General features: G+C 39.6%; 2 protein-coding genes across 12 annotated transcripts in view; one reads left to right on the forward strand and one right to left on the reverse strand.

The window, feature by feature from the left end:
• LOC124861426 (gastrula zinc finger protein XlCGF57.1-like) overlaps positions 1-16,702 on the reverse strand; it is a 1,067,819-nt gene that overhangs the window by 980,912 nt on the left and 70,205 nt on the right. The gene's annotated exons all lie outside the window — the stretch shown is intronic.
• The window catches only part of LOC124861420 (zinc finger protein 260-like), a 680,754-nt gene that overhangs the window by 32,726 nt on the left and 631,326 nt on the right, over positions 1-16,702 (forward strand). The window contains exon 4 of one of the 3 annotated variants that reach the window (XM_047355179.1): positions 1,961-3,611. The exons of the other annotated variants lie outside the window; for them this stretch is intronic. Within the exon in view, the coding sequence (XP_047211135.1) occupies positions 1,961-3,477 (1,517 nt within the window). The 3' untranslated portion in view covers positions 3,478-3,611. Of the gene's footprint in view, positions 1-1,960; positions 3,612-16,702 lie in introns of those variants that run through there. 3 annotated transcript variants of the gene reach the window in all.

Genomic DNA, 16,702 nt, shown 5'->3' on the forward strand with positions numbered 1-16,702 from the left:
GTTGATCTTAGATTTGCTGTATATTATTCCTAAAGTAAAAAGGCCCATGTTTGCCTTAAAAAGCGTTTATCTGTAAGACAGGAGTAAAGAGACATTCTGAGTAAAATCATAACCCATTAAAAGCATCAAGCTTTATAATAAAACCATCAATAGTAATTCACAATCATTGAAAATAGAGAGAGGCTTTATCTATTATGTACAAAATAATAAATATACTCTATTTTGCATCAGCAATGTAATAAATATTCTTTTTCAGCTTTAAAGAAAGACAATTTAATCATCGGATATACCGTGACACCGTGAGACCACAATATTTACGCTCAAGGTTATTCAAGGATTTTTATCATCATACCAGCTCACATTTGAAAGTCAAGGTACAAAACTCAGACTCAGGTCCCAGTTATGAAGCCTCATACTTAAGTAAAAAGAAAACTAAGTATAGCATACAAAACTAAATCTACCAATAAAGAGTAATCAGTAAAAATATATGCAGCGAAGAGCACAAAAAAAGAAATACACACAGTTAAATAGTGAAGCTGAAATTAACTTTACAAAAAACTAAATCCACATGTAAAGCATGAAGTAGTCGTTAAGATTGCACCTATAAGGGAATGAAATATTGCACCATTGGTGGGTGAAGTGATTAGTGCAGGTCAGTGTGTAGTGAGAGAGTACGGAGTGCGGCTCGAGTTCAGGAGTTTGATAGCTGCAGTTTCTGAGCCTGGTGGTCTCATTCTGAATGCTCCTTAGCTGCCTGCCTGAGGGGAGGGGCTGAAACAGACTGTGCGGGATGGGTGGAGTCCTTCATGATGTGGAGGGCCCTCCCCCTGCATCGTGATGTATAGAGGTCCGAGGTGGCTGGAAGACTGCTCCCCACAGTCCTCTGTGCAGCCTTTGCTGTGCGATAGGGTGAAGCAGGTGCAGAGGACACTCTCCACCTCACAGTGGTAGAAGCTCCTCAGGACTGAGCTTCCGTGTCCAGGATTCTTCAGTTTCCTGAGGAAGTAGAGTGGCTGGTGAGCCTCCCTGACCAGACGGGAAGTGTGGGACCACTTCCACAGCTGCTCCTTTGATGTGCAGGGGAGGGAGAGGGCGCTTGTCCTTTCTGAAATCCACCATCTCCTTAGTCTTCTTCACATTAATGCAGAGGTAGTTTTCTCTGCACCACTACACTAGGTCTTCCACCTCCTCTCTGTATTTGGACTCATTATTCATGATTTGTCCCACTACTGCTTTGTCGCCTGAAAACTTCACTATTTGACAGCTGGGATGTCTTGCTGAGCAGTCATATGTCAGCATAGTGAACAGGAGGGGGCTTTACCCTAACCCTGGGGCCAGCCAGTGCTGAGGGTAATGGAGGAGGAGACAGGGTTGTGGATCCTGACAGTCTGATGTCTCCTGGTCAGATAATTCAGGACAAAGTTCCCCAGTGTGGAACTCTATCCAAGAGAGGAGAGCTTCTGCACTAGGGTCTGTGGGATGATGGTATTGAAGGCTGAGGAGAAATCCAGGAATGGCAGACGAACATAGGATTTACTGCTCTCCAGATGGGTGAGGATTGGATCACAGATGAAATGGTATCATCATTGGAGCGGTTCTTCATGTAGGCGTATTGATGGGGGTCCACAGTGACGTCAATTGAGTCCTTGATATGAGTCATAACCAGCCTCTCTCATGACTACCGGGGTTAGGGCTACAGGTTGGAAGTCATTTAGGCAGGTCACTGTAGAGCATTTGGGGATGGGGACAATAGTGGCAGTCTTTAAGCAGGTTGGGATAGGTGCGAGTGACGGTGAGGTGTGGAAGATGTCCGCCAACACCATTGTACTATTGTGGCATCTGATTTTACCTACTGGTCGCTGATAATATTTATCAGATTATTTTTTCTAGTTCTAATCTTTATCGTTTTTTGTAACATTGTCAGGATAAAGTTGTTCATAATGCATGTAATGTGTTTCAGTGATGTCTGCAGATGTTAAAGAAGAGACTCCTGAGGAACAGAGTGCTGATGTGGATCAGCAGGAGCTGGAGTTCCTCCACATAAAGAGTGAAGAGGATGAAGAAAAACCTCTGTTCTCTCAGCTTCATCAACTGCAAACAGAAGACAGAGATCTTCCAAGCAGCAGCTCAGGTGACCAGATAAAAGCAGAAATTAAAGTAGAGGACTGTGGAACAGCAGAATCCAGTAGGAACCCAGATCTAAATACGCATGGAGGCACTTACAACTATTTAGAGACTAATGACAGTGAAGAGGATGATGATGTGAGGCGTCATAAATCTGAGCTTAAACGCTTATCAGACTCTGAAACTGAAGACAGTGAGGATGATTGGAAGGAGAGCAGGACTCCAGGATCAGGCAGAAACACTGTCAACAAATCTTTGAGCTGCTCTGAGTGTGGAGGAAAATTTGCTAACAGACGCTCTCTTCAGAGTCACATGACATGTCATCCAAGATTAACATCTTCAGATTGTTCTGGTAATGAGACGTGTTTTGGAGAGAAGAAAAACATAGATTCACTGTTGAAAGTCCAGACAGGCAGTAAAAAGTTTAACTGTGTTGAGTGTGGTAAACGTTTTAACTGGAAACAAGGTCTAAACAGACACATGACTGTCCACACAGGGGAGAAACTCTATAGTTGTGATGCATGTAAAAAAAGATTTGCTTACAAGTCAAATTTAACCAAACACATGAGAATCCACACTTGTGATAAAAGCTATAATCCAAAATCACCTTTAAACCAGTACATAAAAGCCCACAAAGAGGAGAAAGCCATTGGTTGTGATACATGTGGAAAAAGGTTTGCCTACAAGTCAGTTTTAAAATTACATATGAGAATCCACACAGGAGACAAACCCTTTTGTTGTGATATTTGTGGTAAAAGATTTAACCAAAAATCAACTAGAAACAAGCACATAAAAACCCACACAAAAGAGAAAGCCATTGGTTGTGATGCATGTGGAAAAAGGTTTGCCTACAAGTCAAATTTAACCAAACACATGAGAATTCACACAAGAGACAAATTCTTTTCTTGTGACATTTGTGGTAAAAGCATCAACCAAAAATCTAATTTAAAACAGCACTTAAAAACCCATACAAAGAAGAAACCCATTGGTTGTGACACTTGTGGAAAAAGATTTGCCTACAAGTCACTTTTGAATACACACTTGAGAATCCACACAGGAGACAGACCCTTTGGTTGTGATGTTTGTGGTAAAAGATTTACTCGAACATCAACTAGAAATAGACACATAAAAACCCACACAGAGGAGAAACCCATTGGTTGTGACACTTGTGGAAAAAGATTTGCTGACAAGTCATATTTAAAAATACACATGAGAATCCACACAGGAGACAAACCCTTTAATTGTGACGTTTGTGGAAAAAGATTTTACCAAAAGTCAGATTTAAACAAACACATAAAAATCCACACAGTAAATACAAGCCCTTTAGTTGTGATGTGTGTGGAGAAAGATTGAACCAAAAGTCAACTTTAAACCAACACATTAAAACCCACACACTGGATAAACCCTTTGGTTGTGATGCATGTGGAGAAAGATTGAACCAAAAGTCAACTTTAAACCAACACATTAAAACCCACACACTGGATAAACCCTTTGGTTGTGATGCATGTGGAGAAAGATTTTCTGAAAAGTCATATTTGAACGAACACATGAGAATCCACAGAGAGAACACACTTCATTTGTGGTGCTTGAGGAAAACAATTTGTCTTCAATAATTGAAGATAAACTTCCATTTTGAAAGTTTGGGAGCGATGCGGTCGGATCTCTGAGCCAAAATAATTAAAACAGTACTCAGAGAATTCCCTCATCAAACAGCCCTCACGAGAGGGTACTTTATTCTTCAAAAAGCGCACAGTATCATATTCATCACAAATTCCAGAAGTCACCCTGCCTCCAGTCTGTGCAGGGCGGTCAATTTGACCTGGCAGGACTTTAGGGATATCAAAACTTTCCCAACTGAAACACAATGCAAGCTCTTATTATTCCATGTAACACTGGCCTGGCAGAGTCAGAATATCACAAGATTTCCTGCAATACCAAACTCATTAGTCTTTACCTCTCGCCAATAACTTTTCCCTAATGTAATCTGTTTCCAGACAGGCCTGTTTCCTTATGCACAGAAGAAAGAATTCACAGAATTCATCTTATAATGGTAAACACAATAATAACACTTTTAATCTATTCAAACACGCCTCTACAAAAGTTAATAACTCAGTTTAACCATTTGCTGAGGAATAATTACATAACATTGAAAATCATTTGTTCCCAAATGTTAAAGGTTTCTAATTTGGGAAATCATTATTTAAAAATTTTTTTAATTAAAATAATGCTTTACTTACCTTCTGATTTGTGTTGTGACTGATTGTTTGAACACATACCAGTTGTTGTCCTTAATTACTTTAAAACTAATTTGACCTCATTTCCAGATTCCTCAAAATAAATTTTGATTCTTAAACATAAATGTCCACAAGGAACTGTGACACCATTGTATTGTCATCAATTGTATTGGTCCCCTTTTATCTTTTATTTGTATATAGTTTCATTGGTTTGTGTATTCCTTCATTTTTCTTGGTAGTTTTAGTTGATTTGTTCTCAACTAGTATTTTGTTAATTGGAATATTTTAACTTTGAGTTTAATTGTTTTTGTCAATAAATTATATTTTGAAGAGAAGTATTGACTTTTTTCCATATGTTTGCAGAGTTTGCTGTTCAGTAATGCCAGTGCTCGAATCACTCGTTCATCTATTGTTCTATTATCACTCCCATATTCAGCTGGTATTCACATGACAATACTTGACAGACCAAATGGTAATTTAATTAAATATTAAATAACTTAAACATATTATTGCACAACAGCATTTATGTTTACCATGCAGGCATATCGATTCAAAACAATCTGAGGCTCACATTTACATTCAACCATCATATTATCAGTGTTGCTTTACAGCCATCTTTGACAAACCATGGAGTAAATCATTCAATGCAATATTTAATCATTTTACACCATTTAATATCTGTTACTGCTCTGTGTGTTGGATGTCTCTGTTTTCAATTAAATATCTGAATGCCCCAAGCTTCCTCTCAGTTAAGTTTTAAAGTAAAATTTTATGAACGAGGGTTTTAATCCAACCAGGAGCTGTCTTTTCTCTTCTTTTGCCTCGGAAGCAACAAAAGACTGAATTCCACTTTGACAAACCTCCTTAAACATTGTCAAAGTTGCACCTCTGCATTAAGTCTGAGCTAAGGTGAGCATGCATATATTAAATAGGGGAACCCCACATGTGATTTTTGTTATCTGTAATGTAAAGTTACCAATTGGCACAAGAAAGTCCCTGTCCTTTAGGTAAGACTCAAACCAGTGAAGTGCTTTACTAGAAAGCCTAACCCAGTTCTCCAGTCGCTTCAGTAATATAGCTAACATGCAGTATTTTAAGCCTAGCAGTTTCTTTTATAAACACACATTATCATTTACAGTTTCCAAGTCTGTCCAGTACCTTTTGATTTATTAAAAGCATCCTAGGTTTCAAGACTATAGAGGATCTTTTAGAAAGATTGCAAACTTCCTAAGCTCTTTCAGGGACTTTAACTGAGCCAACATGAAATCAGTTTTGCCAAAAGACTAGCAGCACACATCTGTTCCCACCTGGGGGCGACCAGACACTGGACCACTGTTATACTGCATTCAAACACAGCTACAAACCCTTCCTCAGCCCTACCTTTATTAAAACACAGGGCAATTTTGCTGCTGCCTATATACAAACAAGGGCTCAAACAGAAAAAACCAGTTCCAAGGGACATTTTCAAGTGGGACAATGCAGCTGATGAGGCCCTACTGGACTGCTTTGAAACAACAGGTTGGTAGACGTTTGCAGACTTGCCTAATAGTGACATTAATGAGTACAAAGACTGTGTCATAGGCTATATAGGGAAGTGCATTGAGGATGTTGTGTCAAAAACCTCCATCTGCACTTACACCAACCAGAAACTTCAACAAGGTTTCTGCCTGAAGTACATGCTAAACTTTAGAGGTAAAGAATCCAGGTCCAGAAAGTAAAAACCCTACCTAAGTTTTCTTCATCCCGTTCAATTAACCAGGTGGTTAGTGCTTGTCTATGTTGTGGAGATGGAAATGTAAATGGTTGGAACTAAACTTTGTACAGGCTTTTTACTTTCTGGACATGGATTGTCCACCTCTGTTAAACTTAAAGCACGCCCTGCTCCCTTTTAAGTCTGGAGATCCTGAGGCCTTTAAAACAGCCAAGTACAACCTCAGAAAGACTGTTAAGACATTGCAGAGGGAGTACAGAAGAGTGTTGAGGCTGCGCAAAAGAGCAACAACTCGAGGCACATGTGGCATGCATTGCACTGCACCACAGACTACAGTGGGTGAAACAGGTCTGTGGAGCTATCCAGTGCATCTTTTCCAATGAGCTTAACATCTTAACACTCTTTTTGATGCAGACAACACCACACCCACCACCTGACCACACGTGGTTAATGATAACACTTCACTCAACATAGATATGGCTACAGTGAGACGGGCGTTCAATAAAGTTTACCCTCGTAAGGCACCTGGGACTGACGGCATCCCAGGTGCTGAGAGTGTGTGCTGACCAACTTGCCGAGGTGTTTACTAGCATCTTTAACATTTCTCTGAGTCTCTCTATTGCGCCCACCACCCTCCACTGTTGTCTCCATTCCTAATTCCCCTGCAGCTACCTGATCAGTTACTTCTGTCATCATGAAGTGCTTTTGAGCGAATCAACAAGAACGACATCTTTGTCTCCCTTCCTGACACCCTGGGCCATCTAGAGTTTGCATATATTGCAAACAAGTCCACAGACGACGCCATTACTCTAGCAGTCAACGCCTCTTTCAACTACCTAGAGAGGGAAAACGCATACAGTGGGGAGAACAAGTATTTGATACACTGACAATTTTGCAGGTTTTCCGACATGCAAAGCATGTAGAAGTCTTTAATTTTTATCATAGGTACTCTTCAAATGAGATTGGTGGAATCTAAATTAAACATCCAGAAAATCACATTGTGTGATTTTTAAGTAGTTAATTTGCCATGACATGACAGACTTTGATAAATCAGAAAAACAAAACTTAGTATTTGTTACAGAAACCTTTGTTTGCAATTACAGATATGAGACATTTTCTGTAGTTCTTGACGAGGTTTGCACACACTGCAGCAGGAATTTTGGACCACTTCTCCATACTTCTCCAAACCTCTTTCAGATTTCGGGGCTGTCGCTGGGCAATACGGACTTTCAGCTCCCTCCTAAAATTTTCCATTGGGTTCAGGTCTGGAGACTAGCTAGGCCACTCCAGGACTTTGAGATGCATCTTATGGAGTCACTCCTTAGTTGCCCTGGCTGTGTGCTTTGGGTCATTGTAATTCTGGAAGACCCATCCATGACCCATCTTCAATGCCCTTACTGAAGGAAGGAGAGTGTTGGCTAAGATCTCCTGATACATGGCCCCATCCATCCTCCCCTCAGTACGGTGCAGTCACTTTGCAGATAAGCATCCCCAAAGAAGCATGTTTCCACCTCCATGCTTCATTGGACGGATGGTGTTCTTGGGGTTGTAGTCATCCTTCTTCTTCCTCCAAACATGGCGAGTGGAGTTTAGACCAAAAAGCTTTATTTGTGTCTCATCAGACGAAATGACCTTCTCCCATTTCTCCTCTGGAACATCCTTTCTGTAGGTGATCAAAAGCCAGTTTTCCCAGGGTCTCAATCATCTTCCTGCTCTTTGGACTCCAGTGTGGATCTGTCTCAGATCCTCCATCATACTTGACCTTCATTTTGGTCTGAACCACCAGGAAGTGGGTGTACATCTCAGTCAGGGTCCTTGGCAGCTCTCCAACACATCTATCAGAACCGTAACAACGATTCAGCAGAAGACTGGGATGTCGCACATGACGTGGAGGCTTTATGTCTTGATGTGGGAGATGATCCTGCTGACATAATTCTTATCTGAATCTCTTCTTGAAGTACTCCTCCTTCTGTGGGTCAGTGAACCCTCTGATCTCTGTCACCATGCCAACACAGTCAGGAGGGATCTGATTGGCTGCTGCAGGTCGTGTGGTTATCCAGAGGAGAGCAGAGGGAAGCAGTTTCCCCCTGATGAAGTTTGTCAGCAGAACATCCACTGAGGTGGATTCTGTAACATCAGTCAGGATCTCCTTGTTGTGGAAGTCCAGAGGAAGTCAACTCTCATCCAGACCATCAAAGATGAACAGAACTTGGAAGTGTTCAAAGTTGCAGATTTATTTGGTTTCAGTAAAGAAGTGATGAACAAGGTCCACCAAGCTGAACTTTTTCTCTTTCAGCACATTCAGCTCTCTGAAGGTGAATGGAAATATGAACTGGATGTTCTGGTGGGCTTTGTCTTCAGCCCAGTCCAGAGTGAACTTCTGGGTTAAAACTGTTTATCCAATGCCAGCCGCTCCCTTTGTCATCACTGTTCTGACTGGTTGATCTCTTCCAGGTGGGACTCACCTGGTGACATCGTAATGTATAGCTGTATGTCGTCTGTATAGTTAAGATAACTTATGTTGTTTATTATATTCTGGGGAGCATGTAGATATCAAATAGGAGGGGCCTAACCCTGACCCTTGAGGAACGTCACATGTACTGACACAAAAAAGGGGGGTTGAGATAAGTCTGTAGTTCTGCAGCAGCGGTTTGACAATTGCTGTTTTTAGGGCCTGGGTGAAAAACTTGACAAAAGGGACGTGTTATTTATTTGCGTTAAATCACGGTATCAGGTATCAGACACAAATACTTTCTGATTAAAGTCGTTTGCAGCATGCAGCTCAGGATGCAGATTGTGTATGATGTCAGTTAAGATTAACACATGGAATATATGGGGGTCCAACAATGCAGTAAAGAGAAAATCTGTTCTTAATTTTCTTAAAAAAGATGGGGTCCAGATAGCTTTCCTTCAGTAGACAAATTTAAACAATGAAGAGCATAGAAAAATATTGCAGAGATTGTGTAGGGCAGACATTTTTTTCATCTTATTCAACTAATAAGAGAGTGTGATTACCCTAGTACATAAAATAATTACACTTTACTGTCACAACCTCATATAATGATATGGATGGAAGATTTGTCCTAGTGAGAGGTGTATTGTATGGAGAGAATATCTTTAGGAAACGTGTATGCATCTATTGTCCAAGACGAGGGATTTGATACATTCTTATACTGCCAACTAGCAGCTATGGACTGTACCAATATAATTACGGGAGGTGATTTTAATTGTGCACTTTCCCTCAAATGGATAGATATCCATCACAGATAGAGCTATCTAAAAATGCTAAGGCTCTTTTAAATATTATACAGGAGTTTGATCTTTTAGATGTATGGAGGCAGCATAATCTCCAGACACAGCAGTTTATATTCCATTCTCGGCCATACAAGTCGGCATCCTGGATTGATTATATTTTTGTGTCTGGAGGTCTTAATCACTTGGTTGATCAGATACATATAGCCCCATTGGTTCTCTTGGATCATGCAACTGTAAATCTGGTCATGCGCTCTGCTCTCTAAGACCCGCTAAATGCTCATTTTCTTGGAGAATGAACACGTTCCTGTTATTGGATGGAAAGTTTACAAAGCTTATCAAGGAACAAACAGATTGATTTTTAAGGCTAAATCATAAAGACTACATTGACCCAAGAATTTTATGGGATAGTACCCTAACCCTAATGAGGGGAGTAATTATCTCATATTCAAGCTACAAAAAAGCTGTGATTGGCAGAGCGGGTGAAACTGAAAAAAAGCACCTGGAGGAGACTTACTATTCAACAAAAGAAGAAGAGAGACTAGCTGAAATTAACAGAACCACGCTGTTATCTGATACCTAGTAAAGCAGAAAAGGATTTAATGTTTGCTAAACAAAAAATGTTTGAAGGGTAATTAACCCAACCGCCTTAGCACGGATAGCTAAGAACGCTCCAGTGATATTCTTTATTCCAACCATATTGGATGCAAACAATCAACGACAAATAATCAGGAGAATAATGATAGTTTTAAATAATTTTATACTAATTTACGGAATATAAATCAGAGATCGATATGTAGATGCTCAAAACAGGCTGTTTTTTAAATAATGTAACTTTTCCACAGATTATCAAGGAGGCTGGTTGTTCTTTTGGAGTCTCCTATATCCCAACTGCAATTGGACAAGGCCATCTCAGCACTCCAGTCAGGGAAATGTCTGGGAGCCAGTGGTTTTCCAATTGAGCTCTTCAAAGTGATGAAGGGTAGAATTAGCAACCTGTTACTGAGGGTCTTCAACAAATCATTTAAAGAATTGGAACTCCCAGAATCAATGCATAGGGCAAATTTTACATTAATAGCCAAAAACAAAAAAGGACCCAGAGCCCTTCATATCGACCAATTGGTCTGCTGGCGGTGGACAACAAAATCCTATCCAAATTATTGGCTGGTAGGTTGGAGCAGGTTTTGACATTCGTTATGGGTTCAGATCAGACGGGTTTTATTAAAGGACGAAACTCGTATTATAAAACAAGACGTCTCTTCAATATTATCTACTATCTGAATGTTTATCAGATTCCGGGGCAATTATTTCTATGGATGCAGAGAAAGCATTGATAGAGATGAGTGGGAATATATGTTTGACATAATGAAAAGATTTGGATTTGGACCAAATTATTTGGCATGGGTAAAACTTCTATATAGAGCTCCAACTGCTTCGGTTTTAACAAATGGTCTCCTGTCAGCTCCCTTTAAATTAAACAGAGCCACAGCACAAGGAAGTCCATTATCACCTCTCCTTTTTGCTCTGGCCATTGAGCCTTTGGCAGTGTCTCATAGGCAAAACCTGCATATTCAAGGAGTAACTATTGGTGCAAAGCAACACAAAATTGTATTATACGCAGACGACATCATGTTAACATTAACAGAACTAACTAACTCACTACCTGCTGTGATTGAGTGTATTCAAAAGTTGAGTCTAATATCTGGCTATGAATTAATCTGGACAAATTAGACGTTATGCCCCTGGGTGAGATAGGTAACACTGAGCCTATGTATGTTAAACCCTTCCACTGGGCCCCAGCAGGATTTGTATACGCAGGTGTTAAAATTACACAGAAAATTGACCAGCTATATGTAAAAAACATTAACTCTTTGATAAAAGAACTCAAAGTCTAAACAGATAAATTAATCTTCCAATATCATTTCTAGGCAGAATTGACCTTATTAAGGAATCAGCAGTCCCCAAAATTATATATCCCATCCTTTTTACCCATTAAACTTGTTAGGGAGACGTTCAAATGAATTGTCATGTATGGTTAAAGACTACTTCTTGATAAACAAAAATGCAGTATGAGAATGGGGGAAACTGAGAACAATGTTTAAAGGTAGCTCTTTTAATGTTTTATTAACACTAAATGACTCAGAACTTTCACTACAAAATGTGGGATTAAACTTTACAAGCTGGCTAAAATTGGGAATAAAAGATCAGGCCCGCTTTGGGCTGGTTAGTAAAACTAAGTAAAACTGCACCCATTTTTTTTCTCTTAAATATATTGTAAGAGGAAGTTTTAATCTAATCTTGACAAAACAATTCCCCAAATGAGTTTTGCAGAAATACCTTTTAGTTTTACAGCAACCTATACACAGGTGATGACATTTTAAAGTCCCTCAGACATTGCTGACTCTGTAAATAAAACAGTACAAAAAGCACCTTTCTCTTTGCAGTGCCCCACATGTCTCACATCATATCAAACTAGAGACCCTCGCCTTTCTGGATGAATGCAACCTGGGGGTTTTGCAATGTTCATTTAGAAAAAACGTTTGGCAAGGTAAAAAAAAAAGTTTATTTTTTGTTTAATCACAAATAAATCAGACATAGTAACAGTTACAACAGTGGTTGCATTGAAAAAATATTATTTTATGTCTTACCTTTACACAGGTATCAAAGGTTTGCATGTTGGCCTTATAACCTCTGGAGCTACACTTGATTTATTTAAGGTACATAATTTCTGGCAGAAATTGCTCTGAAATCCATTAGGGCTTAACATGTTAAAATATTTGAGTCCCTGAAATCTGAATATCACCTGTCAAATAAGGCTTTCTACACACATCTTCAGATTAGACATTACGTGCTAAAAAAGTCATTTGAGGGAAAAGTCCTTTTCCCTGAATCTTTCAAAAGAATCACACTGGTTAGAAAAGTTTCTGTTGAATCAGTGAGAGCACATAACTTTATATCAAAATTGTATACTGAGATATATGGTTTGACCTTGGACAAACTTGAATGGTTGAGGAAATCCTGGTGTAATCTACTTAAATGTGAAATACAGAGTGATGTTTGGGATAAATTGTTGCTGCTGCCCTCCAAGGTCTCAATATGCAATAGATATAAAGAATTGCAATTTAACATACTGCACAATGTTTATATTTCCCCACATATTTACATTAAGTATAAAAGTGGAGTTTCTCCAAATAGTCCTAAATGTAAGCTCCAAATCGAACAAGACTCCGCTGTCTATGGGAATGTAGCATCATTAGATCTTTCTGCAGGGCGGTATGTGTTAACATTAGCAAAGCAACAAGTAAAGACGTGCCTGTAGATCCACTAATATGCTTGGTTGGAAGGGTTCCAGACTCTGATATAGCAGGAAGAAATTATTCAAACTCTTCTAATGCTACCAAGGAAAACTACTCTGTTAAAGTGGATTGAACATGAACCTCCCTTCATTTCTATATGGAAGTCAACACTCCTGGACATGTCTGTTATGTTAAAACTTGGATATTATCCTGAAGGTAGGATGGATGCTTTTCTGCAAACATGGAAGAAACCACTAGAGGTCATGAAACTGAACTTTACTTTGGACTCTAGGATGTTCTTTGCATGGTTGAATGGACAGACGAATCCATGTTTAGTACAGCTTATCTACTCAACGTAGCTTTGTATACTGATGTCTAGTGCTGCTATGTATCACCATGTAACTGACCAGCTATGTATGGAGATCGTGTTATGAAAGGAAAGAAAGAAGAAAAGAGTAAAAAAGAAGAAAAAAAATCATGGAAAGGTTGTTTTGGACGCCTGTAAATATTCACAAACATGGTTCGGACCGGGTTCTTTACCTGGACAGCCAAATATTCAAAATGGTCAAATTTTCCCAGAAATATGTTTTACACTCTAGTAAATCTTTAAACAAAGTGCCCCCCCCCCCCTCCACCTTTTCTTTGCTGTCTGCTCTCACAAAGAAAATTGTAGTTTGGAGGCGTCGCCTCTATCAGAATGGGAGCTTCATTAAATTCATGTAACCATGTTTCTGTTAAACAGAACATCAAGATCATGGTCAGTAATGAAGTCATTGATTAAAAATGATTTTCCTGACAGACATGAGTGTAATTTACAAATATGTCCTGCATGAATAATTTGCTAATTTTCTTTTATTTTCATTTGCCAGCAAAATAGCATAATCATCTGGTCTGTAAGCCCCTCTCCTCTTTCCAAAATCTTGGTATCACCAAACCCATTTTCTCCACCAAAAAATCGCAGTTTGCTGTACTTTTGATTCAGTCGTTGGGGAGAGTGGTTGGACAGAGAATAATTTTTCACTGTTGGTCGACAACAACACCTTGTAAAAAGACCAAAAATCAAAATGAAGTAAATATATGTGTATTGTTAAGTTAGTTTTCTCTATGCCGCTCGCACACACCTGTACACACAGACACACTGGCGGTGCATGTAGACCAGCTCCTTAATACAGTGGTACCCAGGTGCTTCGTTAGACCTGCCACCTGGACCTCTGGGGCTGAAGCTCCAGATGTTTTCAGAACAGCCCTCAATCTCATTAAAGAAGACATTTAGGAGTTCATATCTGCTCAAAAAAAGAATTAAGCCCCAAAACGACAGACTTCACATTTTATTTAAGAACAATCAGATTTGTTTCTATTTTGTTCCGGAGAGAACATGCAAACTCAATGCAGAAAGACCCCCGGCCGGGAGTCGAACCCAGGACCGTCTTGCTGCAAGGCAACATTGCTACAAATGCACCACTGTGTAACTCAATGTTATATATACACACCACTTTATGAATACATTGATCAATTACTGTAATATTAGTACGGATAACAGAACAAAAGGTGAGAGTGCAAGAAAGGTCCAGGATGAGGCTCGGTGTTCTGTTTTAAACACCTGGAATTAAGGGCTGGAAAGATGGCAGCGAAGGAGAACAGGTTCATGAAAGAAGAAACATATTTTAATGAAATGTTGGGATTGCTCACAATATAATTAAAATAAATAAATGTGTGTTTAGGGTCTTACCATTCCATTCAAATCGAAGAAAATCAATTTTATACCAGTTTTGTTTTTTAGAAATGTAAGAAATGATGACAACGGAGCCTTAGGAGTGGGAGAGAGAGTAAAAAGTAATCTTTATAGATGAGAAAAAAGTGCGTTTATTTGAGCCACAGTAAACAGAGTTTCTCTCCGTTTAAGAACAACTTTAGTCCGTTGGACTTAGCAGAATTTTTTTTCTAAATATCACAAAATGTGTCATTATCTTCTTCAGCCAAATGTTTTTTTTTCATCAGTTATAAACTGTTAATCTTCATCCTTCACGTCAACTACTAACAAAAAATTCAAACCAAATCAAATTATTGTGAGGCTTTTTTGTTTGATTCACAATCATTTACATTTAATGAAAACCCAGCCAAGGCAGAGAGCTGCTACATGTCCTGTGTTACATTAACTTTAAGTGACTAATAAACCGGGCCGCTGTCTGATGAAAATTTAACTTTAGTGCCTGGGCTAAAGACGCCCCCTGGTGGTGCCTCTGCATTATAAGTTAATTTGTTCCACGATGGAGCTCTTAACTGGAATTATTCATATGTGGAATCCATTTTCCTCGTTGAAATAAACTGAAATACAATTAATCCATTCTAGACCCCCGAAACAACACAATGCACATGAACATGAACATGAAGGTGCTCTAAATATTTGGTTCTGTGTTACAAAAAGATGAAGTAAAAGTATGCCTTTTAATGGAGTTCAGACGAAAATTCAGAATGAAAGACTCACCTTCACCGCCTCCACCTTCCAATGACTCTGCGGTGCGTCTCCCGGCCTTCCAATCAATTCAATTCAGTTCAATTCAATTCAGGTTATTTATAAAGCACCAATTCACAACACATGTTGTCTCAAGGCACTTCACAACAGTCAGGTTCATACATTCCAATTAATCCTAACCATTGAACATAGCAGTCAATCAGCATCCTGTCTGCCTGATTCTCCATCCAATCACCTTCCGACGCCTCGCTTTTAAAGGACCTTCAGCTGAGCTCATCCCTCCTCCACCCCACCTCCACCATCTTCCTTCCAATCTCCTCCCAGCTTCCCTGGCCGCCAACCCACCACCAATGTTGGATCGGGGGGAAGACATCTCTAAATGTAAACCTTACAAATGTTCATATTAACTCATGTCATTCTCAGCATTCATGTCTTCCTCCCAGGTCCGAGCGCCAAAGAAATAACTGTGTAATTTCACATCATTAAAAACTTTTCTAATTGCCATCCCTTTTCTTTGTGAGTCTTTTCAGATTGCATTAACTGCGGAACGGATGTGGAACAGAAAAACTGCCGAGTAAATATGAAGAAAACAGGAAAATTAAGTAAATCACAGTAAAAGCATATGAATGAATTTCTAAAACAGGAACGCCAAATTTGCCTGAATCCTTTTACAAAAGTAAATGATTCAATAAATAAATAACTAGGCAGAGAGCTGGGGCAAATTGCTTTCAGCTGTCTCACTCCCATCAGTTGTGACAACAGCTCGCTGTTGAAGTCACCTTTTCCCAGGGGAAACGGGTCATTTCTCTGTAATTCTGGCCGCTCTGATTTAATTAATTGCCGAGATCTTACACGTACTTGTCTTCCTTGATTTTTTGGCCTTGTGCCTAAAACATGCCAGGGGGGTCTGCCAGTGGATTCATTTACAGCGTTCTGTTTGCTGGCTGAGTCGTTGGGCTGGCTGTCACTGTTTGGGATCACAGGCAGAGTTTAATTATCGTTGTACTCCATGTGAACCTCAACATTCACAATTCATTCTCCTTAGGAAATGGGGCGCTCCATGCAGTATGGAGTCTGCATTGCTTCTTTTAAGTTTTAATTTTGTTCTTTGCACCTCTTTTAAACATTCATTCATTCAGCTTCTATACCACTTATTCCATTTTGTGTCTCTGCTCTGTTCTCTCAAACCCCCAGTCGGTCGTGGCAGATGGCCGCTCACACTGAGCCTGGTTCTGGTTCTGCTGGAGGTTTCTTCCTGTTAAAAGGGAGTTTTTCCTCTCCATTGTCGCTACATGCATGCTCAGTATGACGGATTGCTGCAAAGTCAACACCAGTGACTGTCCACTGTCTCTACATGCTCATCCAGGAGGAGTTAATGCTGCAAGTCACTGACTGGATGCAATCTGCTGGGTTTCCTTAGATAGAAAAACTTTTTATCCAATTTGAATAAATAACTGAATCTAACTGAACTGTTCAATGGTTAGGATTAATTGGAATGTATGAACCTGACTGTTGTGAAGAACCTTGAGACGACGTGTTGTGAATTAGCGCTGTATAAATAAACTGAATTGAACTGAATTGAATTGGGTTGCAGGTGCCTATCTCCAGCAGT

This window comes from Girardinichthys multiradiatus, chromosome 24 (genome assembly GCF_021462225.1).
Source record: "Girardinichthys multiradiatus isolate DD_20200921_A chromosome 24, DD_fGirMul_XY1, whole genome shotgun sequence".
In the NCBI taxonomy this organism is placed as follows: domain Eukaryota; kingdom Metazoa; phylum Chordata; class Actinopteri; order Cyprinodontiformes; family Goodeidae; genus Girardinichthys; species Girardinichthys multiradiatus.